At 41.3% G+C, this 23,193-nt stretch overlaps 1 protein-coding gene across 13 annotated transcripts in view; it reads left to right on the forward strand.

Moving 5' to 3' along the window:
• Positions 1 to 23,193, forward strand: part of LOC125459524 (liprin-alpha-1-like) — a 215,037-nt gene that overhangs the window by 98,492 nt on the left and 93,352 nt on the right. For all 13 annotated transcript variants that reach the window (XM_059652200.1, XM_059652205.1, XM_059652209.1 and 10 more), the window contains exons 2-8: positions 1,176 to 1,277; positions 2,343 to 2,507; positions 10,788 to 10,862; positions 11,611 to 11,718; positions 12,650 to 12,871; positions 13,518 to 13,664; positions 21,850 to 21,984. In XM_059652200.1, the coding sequence (XP_059508183.1) occupies positions 1,176 to 1,277; positions 2,343 to 2,507; positions 10,788 to 10,862; positions 11,611 to 11,718; positions 12,650 to 12,871; positions 13,518 to 13,664; positions 21,850 to 21,984 (954 nt within the window). The remainder of the gene's footprint in view (positions 1 to 1,175; positions 1,278 to 2,342; positions 2,508 to 10,787; positions 10,863 to 11,610; positions 11,719 to 12,649; positions 12,872 to 13,517; positions 13,665 to 21,849; positions 21,985 to 23,193) is intronic.

Genomic DNA, 23,193 nt, shown 5'->3' on the forward strand with positions numbered 1-23,193 from the left:
TATTGGACAGACTGGGTTTGATCCCACTAGATTTTAGAGTGAGGGGTGACTTGATTGAAATGCATAAAATGCCGAACGGTCTTGACAGTGTGGATGTGGACAGGCTCTTTCCTCTTGTGGAGTGCCCTGTTATGAAATCGAGTGATCTTTTTTAGGACTGAATTGAGGAGAAATTTTTTGAGGTTTGTGTGACTTTGAATCCCTCTGCCTCAAAAGGCAGTGAAAAGGAGGTCTGGTAGAGATAGGTAAATTCTTGTCAGGTAATGTTGTTGAACGCTATTGGCAGAGAACGGAATGTGCAATTCAAAATAAAAACACATCACCCATGGTCTTATTGAATGGTGAATCAGGCTTGTTGGGCTGAATGTCGTCCTCCTGCCCCTATTTTGTGCATTTGTTTCTGCATCTCTGGTGTTTTTATCTCACCAAATGATCTGTTTCTGTCTCCCTGTCTAATTGGAAATGTTTTGTAGTCGCTTGAATGAAATTGGTCAGCTTCTGTCTAAACCACTCAATGAAGGATAACCACTTAAATAATATGAAATAGCACAGCCACCTTTGGAATTACCTTCAAATGAAATGTTAACATTTGAGAAGATTGAAACTTAAGACAAAATGGACCTGTCTTCACGCCGATGATTTTATAATGATTGGAATTGCCTTTCTGAACAGAGCTGTCAATTTAAGATAGAAATGAGAAGTTTCTGTGGTAGTGAATCTATAGATATCTTTACTGCAAAAGGCTATCAAGGCTGTGTCATTGAATATGTTCAAGGCTGAGGGAAACAAATCTTTAATTAGTGAAAGAATCAAGGGTTACAGGGAAGAGGAAGAAAACTGGAGTCGAGGGTTATCAGATTCGCCATGATTTTGTTAAATAGTTGAGTAGACCTGACAGGCTGAAAGGAACTGACTTGGCCAGTTTCTTATGGTGTTATGGATTCGTTTGTAGGAGTTTCCTGTTACTATTTACTCAGGCTCAACACCCAACTCCAAACAAGCAGACCAAAGATATCCTTGCATTTCTGTGAATAGGTATAATTGTAACTGAACACTCGTTTAAATGAATTTTCTCCCATTTAGTTGAATGGGAGAAAAGTTAGATTTTTCGGTTTCACGGTTCTGTTTGACAGTAAGTTTCTAGATTTAAACCAGTTTTATTTTTCTTTTTAAAGGAGTTTGCAGCACTCACAAAAGAATTAAATGTATGCAGAGAGCATCTCCTGGAAAGAGAGGAAGAAATTTCTGAACTGAAAGCAGAAAGAAATAACACTCGGGTAACTAAACTATAAATACTTAAAACATATCATTTACTTCATGTAGTTGTAACTTTAATGCAATTTAAGAATGTTAATGGAGTCTACATTTGCAGACCCCACTGTAGAATGTTGTCACTTATAACAAAATGATTTATTTTATAAATTATCAAAAGATGTTGGATTTATTATTTTTATATTCCCAGGTTAAAGTTGAAGCATTATTTGTTGGTTAACAAAAGCTTACAAAATTCTACCCATGACCACCTAGTAAACACTAATAAATAACCTCAGTCTCTGATTTGGGAAACTAAGTGCTATTTAAATAATGTTTGTATTTGGGTTTGGAAACTGACAGTGACAGTTCTACTTCAGAGGAGGCCAAATCAAACTCAAGGCAAGTTTAAAAATACTTTTATTTGTAGAACTATATGGCTGTGGCTTTTTGAGGCTTGAACTGCACAAAATATTTATCAACTGAAGATTTCCTTGGACATTTTCAAATTTATTGCAGAATAATATCAATTAAAGTGTGTCAATGGAATAATAAAGAATTTAACTGCTTTACTTTGTTTATTTTCAAGCTGCTGGTGACCATAACTGGATGTTTAAGTGTATTGATGGTGTGATACTGAATGATAAAGATCAGCAACTGGCAGATTCTGTCTCTGAACTGATCTGAGCAGATAACTGCTGTGGGAATTAATACTTGACTGCTGTTTAGCAGAGCAGAAGAAGTGGTGATCTTGCCACCCTGGTGACTAATGGCTATTTTGAAAGGTGTCAATAGGTTTTTGGAGTCTATGGAACTTCTTTCAGGGCTGAAGGGAAAATCGTTACAAGGGTGAGCTCCTGCTGTGCTGTAAATTGATGAGAATCTACCATGCAAAAGTATGTTTTTCATTTAATTCCTGCTAGAGGAAACCTGCAAGTTAGATTATTGAAACTATAATAGTTTTTAATGATTTATTGAGATAAATAATATTATGATTTCACTGTTTCTGTGGCAACAGTAGTATCAAGAGTGGTGTGTTTTTAAACTGTCAAAATATTGTATCAGTTTAATCTATGTTATTTGTATTACAGCTACTTTTAGAACACCTTGAATGTCTCGTTTCCAGACATGAACGATCACTCAGAATGACGGTGGTGAAGAGGCAAGCTCAATCACCTGCAGGAGTTTCGAGTGAAGTAGAAGTTCTAAAAGCGCTCAAATCATTATTTGAGCACCACAAAGCTTTAGATGAAAAGGTATTGTATTTTGGCACATTACGTTGTTCAGTGCACTAAATCCCACCATTTGTGGAGTTTGGTGTCCTTAGATCAGAGATTAGATAGATGATAAAGATGCTGAAATAATACCAACATTGTTACTATTGGTCTAAGGTTGAAAAATTTCCATACGCATTAAATCTTCACTCTCATATTTTGCTGCATAGGCTATTGTTCTCAGGTTTGGGGTCCTCATTTTATGAATCCACAAAATGTGAAGTGGGCGTTGCTGGAAAGGTTACCTTTCCGTGTTTACAGTCAGTCAAACACAGAACGTATTCTGTCAGGCATGGAGGGGTATGAGATGGAAGAGAACATGAGGGCTTGACGGTGGAGAAAAAGTGGGATTGTTTTTTGCCCTTTTTACTGTCTGGAGATGTGGCCTGATTATTTACTTCCGTCATCATCCATGCTTTAATTACTTGCAAACTTTACAATTCCAGTCATACACCCTCCACAAACATGAGCGCAGCTAAAAGGTATGATGCCCTCATCGTAACTCCCACCAGTTGCCTTTTACTTATGATCAAGCAGAGATTTAAAAATTTCTCAGGCTCACACTCAAATCTCTCCTTTACCTTGCATTTTTTTCTGTAACTGTTTCCAGTCCTGCACTCCTTTGTGAATTCTTTGCTCCTCTAATTCTGTCATCTTTTCTGTCTGTTACTTTGTTCACTCTCCACTGACACCTGTGCCTTTAGCGGCCCTAAGCTCTGGATTGCCCTTCCTAAATTCCTTGATATCTCTATCTTGATCTTCTTCTTGAAGATGTTGCTTTGATCAGCTTACTCTGTTCATTTTGTTATTTTGGTCTGATTGTATTCCTGTGAAGTACATTGAGGCAGTTTTAGTATTATAAGGGTTTTGTGTAAATGCAAATTATTATTGAATCATATTGAAACTGCATTGTTATCTTTTGTGCCTAGGGTTGCAAAGGTATAAACTTTCAGAGATGGGGAGAGAAAAGTCAAGTTTTCTTCAAGTTGTATGCAGGCTTCTGTTCTTTAGTTTTGCTGATGGGAGCATAATTTGCACAGCATGCAGTTTTCTCCTGCATGTGCCTGAGATTCATCCACTATTCAGGGGTAGCTGCTGAGATGTTTGGTCTGGATGCTGATTGTCCTTTTAAAAACATGAACCCAGATTTGTTTTGTTTTCCTGATCTTTGTTTAAATACTTTCATGGCCTCAAGACAATAAGAAATAGGACTAGGAGGAGGCTGTTTGGCCCCTCGAGCCTGCTCCATCATTCAACAGAATCATTGCTGAGCTGACAATCTTGACTTTTCTGGCCCTTCCCGCAACCCTTGAATCTTTGATCAAGATTCTTTTTCTCTCAGCCCTAAATATACACAAGGGCTTTTGCCCTCATAGCTCTGTGTCAAGGCATTCCAAAGAAACACAAGCCGTGGAGAAGAAATTCCTCCATATCTCAGTCTTCAATTGGCACCCTTTTATTCAGAGACTATGCCCTCTACTCCTAGACTCTCCCCTGAAGGGAAGCATCCTCTTACAGTCCTGCTACTGCCCCCTGGATCATGACCCCACCCCCGAGCACCAAACCATCATCTCCCAAACCATCCACAACCTCATCACCTCAGGTGACCTCCCACCCACAGCCTCCAACCTCCTTGTTCCCCAACCTCACACCGCCCGCTTCTATCTCCTTCCCAAAATCCACAAACCCGCCTGCCCTGGTCGACCTATTGTCTCCGCCTGCTCCTGCCCCACCGAACTCATCTTCACCTATCTGGACTCCATTTTCTCCCCCTTGGTCCAGGAACTCCCTACCTACGTCCGTGACACCACCCACGCCCTCCACCTCCTCCAGAACTTCCAATTCCCGGTCCCCAACATCTCATTTTCACCATAGATGTCCAGCCCCTACACACCTGCATTCCCCATGCAGATGGCCCAAAGGACCTCCTCCTTCCTGTCCAACAGGCCCGACCAGTCCCCCTCCACCGACACCCTCATCTGCCTCGCCGAACTCATCCTCACCCTCAACAACTTCTCTTTCGATTCCTCCCACTTCCTACAGACAAAGGGGGTGGCCATGGGTACCCGCATGGGCCCAAGCTATGCTTGCTTCCTTGTAGGTTATGTGGAACAAGTCCCTCTTCCGTACTACACTGGCCCAAAACCCCACCTCTTCCTCCGTTACATTGATGACTGCATCGGCACCGTCCCGTGCTCCCAAGAGGAGCTCGAACAGTTCGTCCGCTTCACCAGCACCTTCCACCCCAACCTTCAGTTCACCTGGACCATCTCCAACACATCCCTCACCTTCCTGGACACCTCTGTCTCCATCTCAGGCAACCACCTAGAAACAAATATCCATTTCAAGCCCACTGACTCCCACAGCTACCTAGAATACACCTCCTCCCACCCAACTTACTGCAAAAATTCCATCCCCTATTCCCAATTCCTTCGCCTCTGCCACATCTGCTCCCATGATGAGGCGTTCCACTCCCATACATCCCAGATGTCCTCGTTCTTCAAGGACCGCAACTTCCCCCTCGCAGTGGTGGAGAACACCCTTGACTGTGTCTCCCGCATTTCCCGCAACTCATCCCTCTCACCCCGTCCCCACAACAACCGCCGAAAGAGAATCCCTTTAGTCCTCACATACCACCCCACCATCCTCCGACACTTCCGCCATCTACAATCCGACCCCACCACCAAAGACATTTTTCCATCCCCACCCTTGTCTGCCCTCTGGAGAGACCACTCTCTCCGGGACTCCCTTGTCCACTCCACGCTCCCCTCCAACCTCACCACACCTGGCACTTTCCCCTGCAACAGCAGGAAGTGCTACACTTGCTCCCTCACCCCAATCCCAGGCCCCAAGATGACTTTCCACATCAAGCAGATGTTCACCTGTCACCTGCACATCTGCCAATGTGGTATACTCCATCTGCTGTACCTGTTGTGGCTGCCTCTACATTGGGGAAACCAAACGGAGGCTTGGGAACCGCTTTGCAGAACACCTCCGCTCGGTTCACAATAAACAATTGCACTCTCAGTCGCGAACCATTTCAACTCTCCCTCGCATTCCTTAGACGACATGTCCATCCTGGGCCTCCTGCAGTGCCACAACAATGCCACCCAAAGGCTGCAGGAACAGCAACTCATATTCTGCTTGGGAACTCTGCAGCCCAATGGTATCAATGTAGATTTCACAAGCTTCAAAATCTCCCCTTCCCCCACTGCCTCCCAAAACCAGCCCAGCTCATCCCCGCCTCTCTAACCTGTTCTTCCTCTCGCCTATCCCCTCCTCCCACTTCAAGCTGCACCTCCATTTCCTACCTACTAACCTCATCCTGCTCCCTTGACCTGTCTGTCCTCCCCGGACTGACCTATCCCCTCCCTATCTCCCCACCTATACTCGCCTCTCCACCTATCTTCTCCTCTATCCATCTTCGCTCCGCCCCCCCCGCCTCCCTATTTATTTCAGAATCCTCTCCCCATCCCCCTTTTTCTGATGAAGGGTCTTGGCCCGAAACGTCAGATTTTGTGCTCCTAAGATTCTGCTTGGCCTGCTGTGTTCATCCAGCCCCACACTTTGTTATCTCGGGTTCTCCAGCATCTGCAGTTCCCATTATCTCTGAGAATTTAATCCCTTATTTTATTCATTTGAAATTAATATTACTCACTAAATCTTGCATAAGACTTTATGTAAGACTGAAAAATAGAAGCAGAGTAGGCCATTCAGCCCAATGAGCCTGCTCCACCTTTCAATGGGATCCTCAACTCCACTTTGCCTTTTTTCCACAACTCTTGATTCCCAACTGATTAAAAGTCTGTCTTTTTAGGTCTTGGATGTTCTTAAGGTCCAGCCTCGACAGCCATCTGTGGTAAGGAATTCCACAGTTGACATCCTTTTGAGAGGAAGAATTTCTTCTCATCTCTGTCTTAAATGTATGTCTCCTTATTGTGAGAGCCGAAAGAACTGCGGATGCTGCAAATCAGGAACAAAAACAAAGCTGCTGGTAAAGCCCAGCAGGTCTGGCAGCATCTGTGAAGAAAAAGACAGAGTTGGCTCTGTTCTGATAAAGGGTCACCGGACCCAAAACGTTAACTCTGTCAGTTCCTCCACAGATGCTGCCAGACCTGGTGGGCTTTCCCAGCAACTATGCCCTTATTTTGAGTGTATGCTCTTTGGTCCTGTCTCTCAAAGGGAAACAACCTTTCTGCATCAACCCAATCAAGTCTGCTAAGAATCTTTGTTTTAATAAGATCACCTCTGACACCTCTGTGGTGTTATCACTGGAGACCCAGGTAATGTTCTGGGAATCTCGGTTCAAAGCCTGCTGTGGCAGATGGTGGAATTTGAATTCAATAAAAATCTGGAATTAAGGATCTAATGATGTGAATCCATTGTTGATTGTTGGAAAAACCTATTTGGCTCACTGATGCCTTTTAGGGAAGGAAACTGCCATCCTTACCTGGCCTGGCCAACGTGTGACACTACACTGTCAGCAATGCCCTCATCCAGTGATAGAACAAAAAAAAACACATCGGCCTAATCAACTCAACCTCTCCTGATAAGACAGTCCGATATCAGCTGAATGAACATTCGCTGCACTGTATCCAGTGTCAATGTATCTTTCCTTAGATGAAAGGCCCAAAACTGTTCATAGTGTTCTAGCTGTGTTCTGAACAGTGTATTGTATAGGTTTGAAATAAAGGCCAACATTCCAGTTACCTATTACCTGCTGAATTTGGATACCGTTGTCTTATGACTCATGGACAAAGACTCTCAAAATCCCTCTGTTCTATAGTTTTTTTTAACTGTATTAGTTCATTTAAATTATTTTTATCTTCTATCCTTCCTGCAAAGGTGCATAACCTCGTGCTTCCTCACATTATATTCCTTAGGACAAGTTTTTACCCTCTCACATAACCTGCCTATATTCCCCTGCAGCCACACTCACCCACACAATTTGCCTTTTCATCTATTTTTGTGTTATATATAAAGTTGGCTACAGTACATAAATTTACCTAGTCGAAGTAGTGAATATGTTTTGTAAATAACTGTGGCTCCAGCACTGGACCCTGTGGCACACTGCTAGTTGCAGTTAATTTCAATAGTAACTTGCATTTATAAAGGGCTTTTCCAGGGAAATATGCTGAATCATGAAGGGAGAGGTTAATGAGTCAAAGTTTACTGAAAGGGAAAAGTATTTTGAAAATGATCCGAAGAACATCAAAATGTTGAATCTGATCATCAGAAATAAGTAATGCATTTATTGATTCTGTTGAAATGTTGCACATTGGTGCAACTACATATACTCAGTGCAACTGTTGCAGAAAAGTTTCTGTTGCTAACTGGGGGTGAACAAATGCAGGAAATCCAAAATAGCCTCAATCAAAAGAACACAGTATTCTTTACAGAGAGATTTAACTACAAAGATTTAAAACATTGTGCTTTGCAGGTATGATGTTAATCCTAACATTTAGAGACAGATAATGGACCAGTGGGATCTCATGTTAGACAGCAGAAATGCAAGAGTTTTGGGCTAGTCTTTTTCTCTAACTTGAAGGGTATAGGTTAACCACTATAAAATAACTTTTCTCAATTCATTGATGGTATGTGGATTTCACGGCCAAGGCCAGTATTTATTGTTCATCACTAATTGCCCTGAGGGCAGACCAGAGTCAACCACATTGCCGTGGGTCTGGACTCGCATGAAGGCTTGACCAGGTTTCCTTCCCTAAAGAACATTAGTGAAGCACGTAGGTTTCTCCATCACTCAGGTCGTCATAAGATGCTTCATTCCAGGTTTTCTTTGAACTAATTTCAAAGTCCACTGTTCCACCATGGTGGAAATTTAGAAGTTTTATATAACAATATCTTAATTTTTCTGTGAACTTAGTAAATACACATTTTATACTGTAGTGGTTTCATTATTCAAACAACTCCAGCTCAACAAAAGTTGGAAAACTATCAAGACCAATTTTTTAATTTAACTATATTTTTGATTGTGGACTGAATTGGCAAAAGGACTGTTTACAACAAAGGACCAAAGAAGGAATTAGTGTGCGACTTAAAAATAAGAGTTACTGAAACTTGTTCAGAGTCATGTTTACAGATCTGCTTTGTTTGTAGATTGCCCTGCATCAGGGATGTGTACAAAGTGAGATTCACCCAGCAATGGTTTGCTGATTGGATTGTGAAGTTGTAACTATAAACCTTACAATAACTATCTTGCTCCTGGATGCTAAACAACTTGTGGGTTTGAATGATACTGGCAGAAACTTTTTGTACTCCTGAAAGGACAGTTGGTGTCTCTCCTGCCTGCCCACTCGTCCCCCTGCTCTGATATCTACAGACTGAGGAAAACTTGTTTATTTTCTCCTACCACTTGCTGCAAACCTTTGTCTTTTAATCAAATTAAAGATTTTATAATTTGTTAACCAGTCTCTCTGTTTCCGCTGTAAAAAAAGAAGTGAGAGAAACAGAAGGAAAAGATTAGAAAACTGATGGTCTTGGAAATACTTAATACTGATCCTATTGAACCGTTCACCCAGTCTTTTTGCCCTCTATCCATAACATAAATATGCTTTAGTCTCTTCATCTTTGTGTATGCATGTTTAAGAATTTTTATAAGTGGGTCAGGATTTGAACTAGTGGAGTTATATGTCAGCAGATTATAGTTATTCACCTGAGGTTAGAATCTATTAATTTGTACTAAATAGTAGTGGTTGTTAAGTACAGAGACCTGGTACATGTTTTCTGTAAACCTGGGACTATCTGATAAGTAAATGGAAGACTTTGAGTGCTTTGATGTTTGTTTTTAACTTTTGTGATCACCCTGGGAATAGCGAGGCTTGACTTGAGGCGCACTACCCAATGAGGTATGCAACTTCTGTGAAGTATGAGTAATCCAGTTAGAGTTGAAACACCTAAAGAACAAGAAAAAAGAAAAAGTACAGCATAGTACAGGCCCTTTGGTCCACCAAAACTACACCAACGCATGATGTCTTTTTGAACTAAAATGACCTCCCTCTACACGGTCTGTATCCCTGTATTTCCTGCCTGTTCATGTATATGTCAAAATGCATCTTAAAAGTTGCTGTTGTATTTGGCTCCACCACCACAGCTGGCAGTGCATTCCAGGCAATTACCACCACCTGTGTAAAATATCTGCCTCTCTCATCTCCTTTAAACTTGTCCTTTTACTGTAAATCTGTGTACTCACAAGTAATTGATATTTCTACATTGGGGAAAAAAGACTGTTCCTTCTATTCATGCCTCTCGTAATTTGTAAACTCCTATTAGGTTGCCCCTCTGTCTCCGATGTTCAAGTAAAAACCAATTGAGACATTCCATTCTCTCGTTATCGCTAATGCCCTCCAATCCATCCTTGTAAACCTTTCCTGTACTCTGTCCAAAGCCTCCACATCATTCTGGTAATATGACAACCAGAACTGTATCCGAAATTCTAAATATGGCCTCACTGAAGTTTGATACAGCTACAACATGACTTACTGATTTTTGTATTCTGCCCCTTCTGATGAAGGCAAGCATGCCGTTTGGCGTCTTGACCACCTTATCCACTTGTGTTGCTACTTAAAGGGAACTGTGGGCCTGTGTGCTTAGATGCCTGTATGATGATGCACCTTAGGCTTCTGCCACTTACTGTATCCTTCCCTCCTGCATTACATCTTCCAAAAGGCATCTCACCTTGCGTTTGTCTGGACTAAACTCTGTCTGCCATTTCTCCACCCTAGCTTCCAGTATATCTACCTGCTATATTCTGACACAATCCTCCTCACTATCTGCAACTTACACAATCTTTGGTAAGATTGCAGACAACACAATCAGACCACCTACATTCTCTTTAAAATCGTTTATATAAATTACCCACAACAGTGGCCCCACTAGTACCTGTGGGACACAACTGGTGACAGATCTCTCGTCAGAAAAACACCCTCCAACTACTGCTGTTCTGTAACCAAGCTAGTTCTGTATGTGCCTTGCCAGCTCACCACAGATTCCCATTTGACCTCATTTTTGTCACCCTGCCCTGATGGGCCTTGTCAGAGGCCTTGCTAAAATTCAAGTAGCCCTGCCTCCTTCATTCATTTTTGTTCCTTCCTTAAAAAGCTCAGTCGAGTTTGAGAGACATGACTTTCTTCTCACAAAGCCATTCTGCCTATCACTAATAAATCCATATCTTTCTAAATGTGAATAATTCCATATGTGTACACATTGAATATTAACTCATCCTGTGTGTTTTGTTGCGTTTTCCAGGTACGAGAGCGGCTACGAGTAGCCCTAGAAAGAGTTAGTGCTTTAGAAGAAGAAATAGTAGTTAGAGAGAAAGAGGTAGGTATTTGTGTTGATACTTTCCTGGAATACCTACAGAATTAGCATGGCTCAGTATTCATGTGTCAGCAAACACTTCATTTAAGTTCGTAAAATTTACTTTTCTATATTCTAACTTGCGAAGAAATGTGCTGACATAAGCATCTGGAAGGAAGAGAGTAACAGCTGCACGAGAACACCATCTGCAAGTTCTCACTCAACCTGTGCACCTATCTTACTTGGAACTAGATTGCCACTATTTCATAGTTCCTGAGTCAAATCCAGGAAGTCTTTTGCTTTGGTACTGTGTACCTTACATCACACAGTTTTTAGCAGTTAAGCACCACCATTTCAACAGGAATAAGGAATGTGCAACAAGCACTAATCTCATTTGTAATGTTCGCATATTGGGAATGAATAAGAACAATAAGAAAGGGGACAGAGATTGCTTCTGCATTGTTAAAACTTTCCGTTTTTGTGTCCAATGAATTAAATATCCATCTCCATACTTTCTCCTCTTGTGTTGGGATGATCATTGCAACTCCCTAATTTCTGTTTTCAACATTGGTACTTGGAAATGTTGTCAAATATTGAGCAGAACATCAAGAATAAAACTTTTGATAACATTGCCAAGATGTGCAATTCCATGTTTCGCAACTGCAGCCTTGGCATCTGTAATGTATTCATAACTGATCTTTATTTTGAAACTCGTGAATTTTGAAAAGTTGCTACTTTTTCTTATCCAGTTTTATTTCACAATTTCTTTCAGATCTCACTGTTTAAAGAGCAGAACACACTTACTCCGAAGAAAGGAGCAACAGATCCATTAGAAGATGGAAAGCATGATGGTGAAAATACGCCCAGCACGAATGGCATGGTATAGGTTTTCAAATAACAACTTTTATTCTACGTTTTATACTTACCTCCTATAATTAATCCTATCATGAAGTAATTGATACCTGAGATTGATTTAAAAGTTTTTTTTTGGTGCAAAGGAATAATCTTGTGTACTACAAGGCGGGGGTTAATGAAATAGTTTACAAAAGAATTCAAAGCCACAGCCTATAGTACACTTTGCCTGTCATTGTGGAATAATGGTACATGTATAAATAGTACAAAGATGTGTTTACTGAACTACCAGACACAAATAAATAAGATGTCAGGAGATTACTAAGGCGGGGGTAGAATGTACGTGAATATAGGCTGGTATGTAGTCTGTCCTTTAAGGATTTGCACTCACAAACAAAACTTAGTTTTTGTAGTCAAACAGTGTTTTAATATGAAGACCCCGCAGCTTGAATAATTTTCTGCCCCGACAAACAAATATATTCAGAGATAGTAGGAACTGCAGATGCTGGAGAATCTGAGATAACAAGGCGTAGAGCTGGATGAACAAAGCAGGCTGAGTAGGTAATCAGACGTTTCGGGTCCAGGCCCCCCTCCAGAAAAGAAATAAATTTCTGAAGAAGGGTCTAGACCCGAAACATTAGCTTTCCTGATCCTCTGCTGTTTGGCCTGCTGTGTTCATCCAGCTCTACACCAAATGTATTCAGACTCAGTTTTTCATTTGAATCCTGATACACCAGCAGCCATTTAATTTTAAAAGAAACATACTTACAAGAAAACTTGAGGATAGAACCAAACTATCTCATTCATTGTCTTCCACCCAACTAAGAAAGCGCAAATGTTTCATAATCTAGTTAACAATTGTCTGTCACTTCATATGTTTCTGGTTTGTTGAATTGCTTAATGTTTCCATTATCGGGGGACTCTCATCAGCTTTCTCCTTTGGTTACTTTTTTAAACAGAGGTTTTCTAATTGTTCCGTAAACCATGAAGAAGATTCAATTAAAGTAATAGAGCTTCAGGAGACAGTAGATAAGCAAAACAAGGAGCAAGGGCAGTTAAAAGATCGACTGGCTGCCCTGTCTAGTAGGGTGTCAGAACTTGAAGAGGATCTGGATACAGCTCGTAAAGACCTAATTAAGTCTGAGGAAATGAACACTAAACTTCAGAGGGATTTGCGTGAGGTAAGAATACTAAGGGTAAAGTTATTTGAGGAACACTGAATTGTGCAGCTGAAGCAGAATGTACAATTTCTCATAATTGCAAAATTGAATTCAGTTAAAGCACAGAGTTACTAAATTTGCAAACCAGTATTATTGCAAGTAGTTAATAATTATAAGTTTATATTCTTTGCAACTACCTAACTAATTGACAATCTGACAACCTTGCTGAAACATGGTCTTAATTTTGACCTGTGACCCTAGAAAGAGTGTTGATGATTCTTTTGGTGAGCTCCTGGATGGGAGTCATGTTATGGTGTGTGGTAAAAGTTAAAAGCTAAATGGTTATTTATGTGATCTTGACCATCCCACAATTCATTTTGAAGTTATGGTAACAAAGTTTACATGGCCTATGTTTGCTAGAGGGGAGCAAAGATAAAAGGACCAAGAAGTGATTTTGCATAAACTGAGGAACTACATATTGACACTTGCATGGTAACTGTAGGACATCTGTACTTTCAGTGAAATTTTCAAATTTTTCACTGTTTATGGGAATGTAAATAAGTCACAATGAATTCACTTCAGGTACAGAGTTTAATTTTTGGCTGGAGTAGCAGGGCTTGTGTCATCTGTTGTGAGCAATGACTTTAGTATGTTCTAATTATAATAGGCCATGGCCCAGAAAGATGATATGGAGGAGAGGATAACAACTCTTGAAAAACGCTACCTCAGTGCACAACGTGAATCCACATCTGTACATGATCTCAACGATAAACTTGAAAATGAACTCGCCAATAAAGATGCTTTGTACATACAGGTATTTGTATAAATTGAAAATGAAATGATGTCTGAATATAGTGTTGTTTGTATGTCTATTGTCTATTTGTAACAACACATTTAAGAGAAGAAAAGTTTGCAAAGAACAGTACCAAATTTGGTTATGCTGCATGTTTTTCAAGAAAGGTATTAGATTGCATGGAGTCCAGAGAGAGTTGACAAATTGGATGCACAATTGGCTTGTTGGCGGAGTGCAATAGTCAAAGGATGCTGGTCGGACTGGAGGCATGTGTCTAGTGGTGTACTTCAGGGATCAGTGCTGGGCTTATTACTGTTTATTATCTACATGAATGATTTGGATGAGAATGTACAAAGCATGATTAGTGAGTTTGCAGGTGACACTAAAATAGGCAGTACTGACGTCAATGGGGAAGGTTATCAGAAATTGCAGCCGGATCTGATTAGCTGGGGAAGTGGGCTGAGAAATGGCAAATGGAGTTTATTATAGATGTGTGAGGTTTTGTATCTTGGAAAATCCAGACAGGATTTTCATGGTGAATGGTCGGGCCTTAACGAGTGTAGTGGAACAGAGGGACCTTGGAGTTCAGGTGCACAGTTCCCTGAAAATGGAGTCACGGGTAGACCAGGCAGTGAAGGCAGCTTTGGCACACTGGCCTTCATCAGACAGGGCCTGGAGTACAGAAGTTGGGAAGTTACGTTGTACTAGTACAGAACGTTGGTGAGGCCACACTTGGAGTATTTTTGTCACCTTGCTATAGTAAGAATATTATTAAACTGGAAAGAGCGCAGAAGAAATTTACAAGGATGTTGCCAGAACTCAAGGGACTGAGTTAAAGGGAGAGGCTGGACAAGCTAGGATTTTTTTCTTTAAAGTGTTGGAGACTGAGAGGGGTCTCTTGCAGAATGGTATAAGATCATGAGAGGCATGGATAGGGTTAATGGATTCAGTCTGTTTCGCAGAGATGGAGAATCGAAGATTAGAGGGCATCACTTTAAGGTAAGAGGAGAAAGAATACACGGGAACAAAGAAAATTACAGCACGGGACCAGGCCGTTCGGCCCTCCAAGCCTGCGCTGATCGCGATCCTCTGTCTAAACCTGCCACCTATTTTCTAAGGGTCTGTGTATCCCTTTGCTCCCTGCCCATCCATGTACCTGTCCAGATACATCTTAAAAGACACTACCCTATCTGGGTCCACCATCTCCGCTGGCAACGTGTTCCAGGCACCCACCACCCCCTGTGTAATGAACTTTCCACGCATATCTCCCTTAAACTTTCCTCCCCTCACTTTGAACTCATGACCCTAGTAATTGAGTCCTCCACTCTGGGGGTGGGGGAGAAGCGTAAAGAACAACTTTTTTTTACACAGAATGCTACACATATGCAATGACCTGCCAGTGGAAGTGGTTGAAGTGAGTACATTAACAGCATTTAAAAGACATTTGGACAAATATGTGGAAAAGAAAAGTTTTGACTGATATGGACCAAGTGCAGGGAAATAATATTAGCATGGATGGACATTTTAGTCTGCATGGACCAGGTTGGGCCGAAAGGCCTTTCTCGATGCTGTAAAACTCTGTCCGGCTCAATGGCAGAAAATAAGCTGAGGCTGAAGTTGATAAGCAAATAATTTTTTCTGTATGTACAAGTTTAACTGCATAAATACAGCAACGTTAATAGTAGAGCAAACATATGGTCCTTTGGCCCTTCCCCACTGAATGTCAAGAAGTGAATGCTGCCAATTCTCATTTATAACTGACAACAGTTGGATTTTTTGGTTTGTGTATTGACCCTCAGTGCAAGTAGATCCTGTTAGTTAATTCAGGTGACTTTTCAAATGTCATCAGCTTAAGTATGGACAGCGAAAGGATTAGAATATAAATTTGTGTAAAGTGTTAATTCAAGATACTTGAAACTAAATGCTCTCTATGGTGCTGCATTTTGATGTTTGCGTATTTTCGTTCAATACATTTCACTGACGTGCTTCTGCACTTCTGAAAGAATTTTACCTTTGTTGTGGAATCTGTTAGTCAGTTGGATTTAGCAAAATTCAAATTTGCTTCATCGAATTTTACTCAAACTTGATGTTATAACAACAAAATTAAAGCACAGTTTGTATAAATGATCTTTCTTTTGAATGTAGATCAAGATAAAAAGAAAAATCTGGAAATGAAACAAAAATGATTGACTTTCACAACCGACCAGTTCAAGTCAACAAAGATAACAAAAAAGGCCATTGTTTTGGATATGTATCCTTTGTAAGATTCTAATAGGATATGCATCCAAAATGCCAGTAATTGTTTTCTTTGCTATTCATCATTTTCTGTGCTTGGAAATTGTAGGTGTGCCCAGAAATGGTGAATTGTAACTCTGTCTGATCTCTGGTGCTTTTGCAGTTTTGCCACTAGACCATCGGAATTAGCCATAAAGTTACTTTCCATACATATTGCATGAGAAGTTTAACTCAGGTCAGCACTTCTGAACATTTCTGGTCACATTTCTGAGCCTGAGATTTAAGTTAACCTGACACTAAGATATAGCAAGAAATACTCGATTCCTTTTTCTACACTGGCTTTCTGCTTTGGAGAAACAAAGCAGAGGTTAAGGTCCTTCAGCCCTCCAAGCTGTGCCATACATGATGTCTTTGTAAACCGAAAATCTTTTGCCGAGACATGGTCTGTATTCCACTCTTCCCCACCTATTCATATATCTGTCAAGATGCCTATCCAGCATTGCTATTCTATTTGCTTCTACCATATCTTTGGTAGCTCATTCCAAGTACTTAGCACTGTCTGTGTAAACCAAAAAAAAATCTTGCCTCTCACATCTCCTTAAAACTTCCCCCTTTTACTTTAAACCTGTCTTCCCTCTTAATTGATATTTCTACCCTGCAAAAATGCACCAATAATCCATTCGATTGGTAATTTTGTAAACCACAAATCAGGCCACCCCTGAGTCTCTGACATTCAAGTCGAAGCAAACTAAGTTTTTCCAATCTCTTATCATTGTCAATACCCTCCAAATCTGGCAACATTCTGGTAAACCTTTTCTGTACCTTCTCCAAAGCATCCCATCCTTTTTGGTAGTGTGGCAACCTGAACTGTACACAGTATTCTCAATGTGGCCTCATGAAAATGTTAGACAGTTGCAACATGACTTGCCATTTTTAAAACTCTGTGCCTTGACCGATGAAGGTAAGCATGCCGAATGACTTCTAGACCACTTTATCCACTTGCGTTGCCACTTTCAGGGAACTGTAGACCTATGTACCCCAATGCCTCTGTATCAGTGCTTCTCAGGGTTCTGCTATTTACTGTATACGTACCTCCTGCATCAGACTTCAAGAATGCAGCACCTCGCATTTGTCCAGACTAAATTCCGTCTGATATTTCTTTGCCCAAATCTCAGCTGATCCATCTCCCGCTGTATCCTCTGGCAATCTTTGCATTGTCTGAAGTTCCCCCCCTCCAGTCTTCTATGTTCATGTATTCTGATGGCTAGTTTCCTTCCTGTCTGTCTGATGTAATGTTTGTGGCAGTCATTGTATGGTATTTTGTACACCACGTTGGTTCTGCATGTTGTGGGTATGGGGTCTTTAATCCTTGTGAGTGTTTGTCATTGAGGAGCTGTGGGCTTGTGGGCCACCATGATTCATCGTGGTCATAGGAGTCTCGTCAGTTCCAATATGTCCTTGATGTACGGTAGTGTGGCCAAAATGTTAGGGCGTACTGTTTCCTCTTGTTGTCTATTTATTCGGCATCCATAGATGAAGTTGCAGGAATATCAGTTTATAGTGAGGATTTTGTACAGGTGCTCTTCCTCTTTCCTGCACACTTCCGGAGTGTTGCAGTGTGACCTTGTGTCCTAGCCCATTTAAATATTGTCCTAATGGAGGTTTGTTCGTGGGCGTTGTGGTGGTTGCTGTGGAAGTTGAGGATTTGATCAGTATGGGTTAATTTTCTGTATGCAGAGGTTTGGAACTCCTTGTTGGTCAAATGCTCAACTTTAACATCCAGAAACAGAAGTTGATTAGTGTTTTCTATTTCCCTTGTGAATTTAATCCCTACGAATACACTGTTGATAGAGGTGGTGGGTCTCTTCTAAATTGTGTTTCGTAATGATGTATGTGCCATCTCCGTACCAGATCCATAGTTTAGGTTGAATGTGGGGGAGAGTGGTGTGTGCTAGTCTTTGCATGACTGCTTCTGCAGTGAGTCCTGAGGTGGGTGATCCCATTGGTGTACAGTTGATCTGCTTGTATACTTGACCATTAAAAATGAAGGGTGTAGCGAGGCAGAGATCTAGTAGTTTAAGTATGTTGTCATTGTTGATTGAGTTTCTGGTCTGTATTGCTGTTTCCTCCAGTAATGCCGCTACTGTTTCTTTGGTTAGTGGGATGTTGATTGATGTGAATAAAACTGTGGTGTCATAGGTTACCATAATCTTCTCATCACTGATTTTTCTGTTCTTGAGGGTAACAAGGAAATCTTGGGTCGAGTGGATAGAAAGGGGTGATCCGTCGCTTAGGTGTTCCAATCTCAGTTGTAGATCCCTGGCCAGTTTGTGTGAAGGGGTGCCTGGTAGGGAAACAATGGGTCTGAGAGGAATGTCTGGTTTATGTACTTTAGTAAGTCCACAGAAGCAGGAGGCGTTCGTGCCCTCTGGACTCACCATAATGGGCCAAGAGAATATAAATTCTAAGCAGAATAGAACAACGTCGCTTCATCGGAGGCTCCACTGATGATGTCACCTGACATGGTGACAAAGCGTCTGAACGAGAACAAGCCAGCGCAGCGAGCAAGTCAACAACCTCACCCACAACCCAAGCTACAGATCTTTGCCGAAAACTTCGAAACCCCCTGTTTCCCTCTCTCCCACCGTCCACCCCCCACCACCCACACATACACGCACGTCTGCACGAAAGCACAAATCAATGGGGTGAATTTCCATTTGCAGATTTGTAATTGCAGATACACTATTTTGTTCAAAAAGCATACAATTTGTGGAAAGTCAACATGGCATTTTACAAGTTGCTACTTTGGAGATAAAACCAGTCTGACTCTGAGTTGATACACAGCCAGGCCTAAACAAGGCCTCACACTCAAAATGCTTTGTCTGACCTGGATGTCACCTCTGGTATACTGAAGGAACTGATAAAACCTTTTCGTTACCCTGGGGCAGTGACTTGAAAGAAATTCTGCAATTTGCATATTCATCCTTTCTAACTGAATAAAGATTTAACAGGCATCTTAGGTTTGTACGACACATTTGCACCAGTTCTATGACCCTTCGATCTTTTGCTTATAAATTCTGCATCTGATGTCACCTCTTACTGACACCTGGAGGAGGAGTGAGACTCCAAAAGCTTATGTCTTCAAATAAACGTGTTCGATTCTGACCTGGTGTCGTGCGATTTTTAACCCTGGATAACGTAGATTGGGGGCATTCTCACATTCTCCAACTCCATGCATTAATTTCCTTTGTCTTGAGTGGACCTGTCCTTTCCCTAGCTATCCTTTTCCTCAAATACTTCACAAAAAGCTTTGTAATATTCCTTAATCCTGTTTGCCAAAGTCATTTCATGGCCTCTTTCCTGTTTTCTTTATACACCTCAAGGGCTCTGACTTCCGTTTCCTAAACTTTAGGTATGCTTCCTTTTTCTTTCAGAATAAGCTCACAATTTCTCCTGGCAACTAAGGTTCTGGAGTCATGCCATCTTATCCATCACTTTCACAAGAACATGCTGGTCCTGAATTCAAATCATCTGGCCTTTAAAAGATTCCTACATGACAAATGTGGATTTACCCTAAAACAGCTGCCCCCAATCCACGTGATGGATGGATGGATGGATGGACGGACGGACAGACAGACAGATCAGAGCCAGAGAGCATGCGTCGTGGGGGTGAAGGGGGAGAGACAGACAGAGCGTGCATGTGGGGCTGGGGGAGAGGAGGGAGGAAGGAAGGAAGGGAGGGAGAGACAGTGACAGCACATGGGGGAGATTCTGTGTGTGTGTGTAGTTGGTGGGGTCAACTATAGTGCGACATGAAACCACCATCCCAGTTGAGGCCATCCTCACTGGTTCCGAACTTGGCTATCAGCTTTAGTTCGGTGACTCTGCGTTGTTGTGTATCCTGAAGTCTGCCTTGGAGGAATGGACACTGTGCCATAATCATCAGACTGGAACACTTTTTAGCAGTCAAGGATATTCTGCCTCGGATCTTCAGATAAACATCCTCCAAGGCAGACTTAAGGATACATAGCAACTCAGTGTCGCTGTTCAGAGGCTGATAGCCATCCTCACAGGTACTGAGGTTGGTTTCAACCAGGATCTTGGGTTTATGCCACACTACAGATGGTGCCACCGCAGTATCTGTATGCGCATGCACAGACACACACCCCCTCTCGTATACACCCTTTCCTCACCCTCGCCCTTACTCTGTCTCGCTTGTGCTCTCTCATACACACATATATATCTATGGGGTGATTTTGATTTTGCAGATTTGTAATTACGTTGTATTTTGTTCAAAAAGTCTACAATTTGTAGGCGGTCAGTGTGGCATTTATAAATTCCTACTTTGGAAATAAATCCAGTCTGACTCCAAGTTGATACACAGCCAGATTCTAAACAAGGCCTCACACCCAAAATGTGTTGCCTGATCTGGGATGTCACCTCTGGTTTACTGAGGGAACTGATAAAACCTTTACTTATCTTGGGCTGTGACTTGAAAGAAATTCTTTCTGACAAAGTAAAGATTTAACAGCCATCTTAGGTTTGTTCAGCACATGCGTGTCTGTTCTATGATCCTTTGATCTTTTTGCTTATAAATTCTGTGACTGATGCCGCCCCTCTCTCTGACTCCTGAAGGAGGTGTGAAACTCCGAAAGCATGTATCAAGTAAACCTGTTGGACTATAACCTGGTGTCATGTGATTGTTAACCTTGGCCACCAGAGTCTAACACCAGCACCTCCGCATCATACATGCCCCAGTTCCTCCCTAATATAGCCTTCCACAATTTAACCGTTCAGCCAACATTCACTCTTACCTTTATCCGTATGTGACTTAGAACTTACAGAATCGTGGTCACTTTTGAAACTGCTCCCTCACAGAAACTTCACTTACCTGACCAGGCTCATTCCCCAACATCATCGCTTGTATGGCTCCTTCTCTCGTTGGACTATTTATGTATTGCTCCAAGAAACCCTTGTGGATGCACCTAACAAGTTCCACCACCACACCCCCCTCCTATTCAAGCCCCTGACACTAAGCATATCCCAGTCAATGTATTCAAGTTAAAATCTCCTGCCACAATAACCCTGTTGTTTTTACATTTTTTAAAATTCTGTCTAGATATCTGTTCCTCTATTTCCCACTGGCTATTGGGACGTCTGTAGTACAACCCCATCAAAGTGATTGCACTATTTCTGAGCCCCACCTGTATGGCCTCGTTGGATGAACTCTCCAGATTATTCTCCCTCATAAGTGACGCAATTCCCCTAACTCTTTTACATCCCTCTCTTTTGCCCGAAATCTCTAATGCTTTCACATTAAGCCTCCGTTCTTGTTTGCCTCACGCCCATGCTTTTGCAGTAGCTACAGTGTCATAGTTATATGAATGATCATTTCACTTGCTGACCACCTGTTCTGATTCCCATCTATGACGTAAAAGAGTTAACTGTATTCAATTCATGCAAGGATGAAGGAGGTTCATTTCTTTTATGTGGGCAAAGATAACAAATATTCTATATCCAGAAAAGGGAATGTTGGGGTAGGAAAGAGCATTTGGTGTGCTTATAAAGAAATGATTTGGCCAGGGCGTAGGAAGCAGTCCGTGTTCTTTGAAGTAGAACATGAAAATTTAATCCACTGGGTTTGTATTGGGTCTTTGGCTTAATATCTTGTTTAAAAAGGTAGTGATCTGGCATCTGACGTTCTAGCTTGCATAATGTGCTAAATAGTAGTCTGGGGCTTGCAGCCCCAACCTTCTGACTTAGATGAAAATGCTACCACTAAGCACGGCTGACACATGTTGAGGTGCCATTAACTGGTCCACTGCAAACCGCACACTGTAGTCCAGCACTTAGTTAGACAGAATTGAAAGAGGCCGAGATGGAAATGACCTGTATAATGTTGTAAGAATTACAAAGAATTGATTCTGAAGTTGAGATGGTTAAACTTTATACTTCAAAATTAAAAATGCAGAGTGAAGAGAAGAATCGTCAGTTGCAAGAACGGTTGGAATTAGCTGAGCAAAAGCTGCAACAAACGCTCAGAAAAGCAGAAACTCTACCAGAAGTAGAAGCAGAGTTGGCACAGAGAGTGGCAGCACTTACAAAGGTAGGACGTGAAATCCCCTGTCGTCTTTATGCTGATAAATTTAGATCACAGAATTGAAGTGATTCAAATAAGAACTCTAGTCTCTGCCAAAGTAAATGTCCAATTTTAAGCACCATTATACAAATGAGTTAACCATTTCAAAAAATTGTCTTCATGTAACTTACTGTTGAGTAATGGAGTTTCAAACTCTATGGGCTGTCAGGATTCTCAATACTTTTCCTTCTCCGAAACAAAGCTAACTGATAGAACCAATTGACATTTCTCAAGTTACAACCAACCTAGCTTTTTTTTAAAAAGAGATAGTAGGAACTGCAGATGCTGGAGAATCCGAGATAACAAGGTGTAGAGCTGGTTGAACACAGCAGGCCAAGCAGCATCATAGTAACAGGAAAGCTGCGATATTGCTCCTATGATGCTGCTTGGCCTGCTGTGTTCATCCAGCTCTGCACCTTGCTATCTCGCTTTTTTTTAAGGTGTCTGCCTTCATCTTTCAAAACGTTGGTGGGAACTGCGACTCAAATACGGTAAGTAAAAGATTTTAGCTGTTTATTGCCTCAGTATCAAATCCTGTTTCTACAGTGTGTTGAACTTGATTATTGGAGCTTTCATTCTGCTGTCTGTGTCCACGTTCAATCTAAGTCAGTGCAGAAAATCTATGCTCCTGGACTATTTTGCAATGCTTTTGAGAACTAGCTACCATTAACATCACCACCTGTCCTTCCCAAAGTGAAGGTAGCAAGAAAGCTATATTAATAACGTTCATTTATGTAGCACTTAAACTGAGTCACTGTTTGATACTATATTTGAGCAGAAGTGATTTTAGGGGGACTGACTTATCAAGATGCAGAACAATATAATCAAAGGAAAACAGATCAATTTAGGGAGTTACATGTCTGGACCCCATAGTATATTTTCCCATTTCCTTTCCGCATTGTCAATCCTGAACTAATAATGGTCCGTCTCAAAAACTGTTCACTTGAAACTCTGTTTCAGATTTCAGTTGCCTTTGGAATGCAATTTTATGGGTCAGTTAATGGAACGTCTCAGTCAATTATGATATTTTGCCTACCACAGCTCTGGGAGAGCAAGATGAATTTTATTCTTTGTTTCTGTCAAATGTTGTAATTTGATTTATTCATTTCAGGCCAGCATTTGTTGTCCAAAATAAAGCAATCATGGTGTATGTTTGAAAAGTAAGAATCTTAACTA

This window comes from Stegostoma tigrinum, chromosome 17 (genome assembly GCF_030684315.1).
Source record: "Stegostoma tigrinum isolate sSteTig4 chromosome 17, sSteTig4.hap1, whole genome shotgun sequence".
NCBI classification, from domain to species: Eukaryota; Metazoa; Chordata; class Chondrichthyes; order Orectolobiformes; family Stegostomatidae; genus Stegostoma; species Stegostoma tigrinum.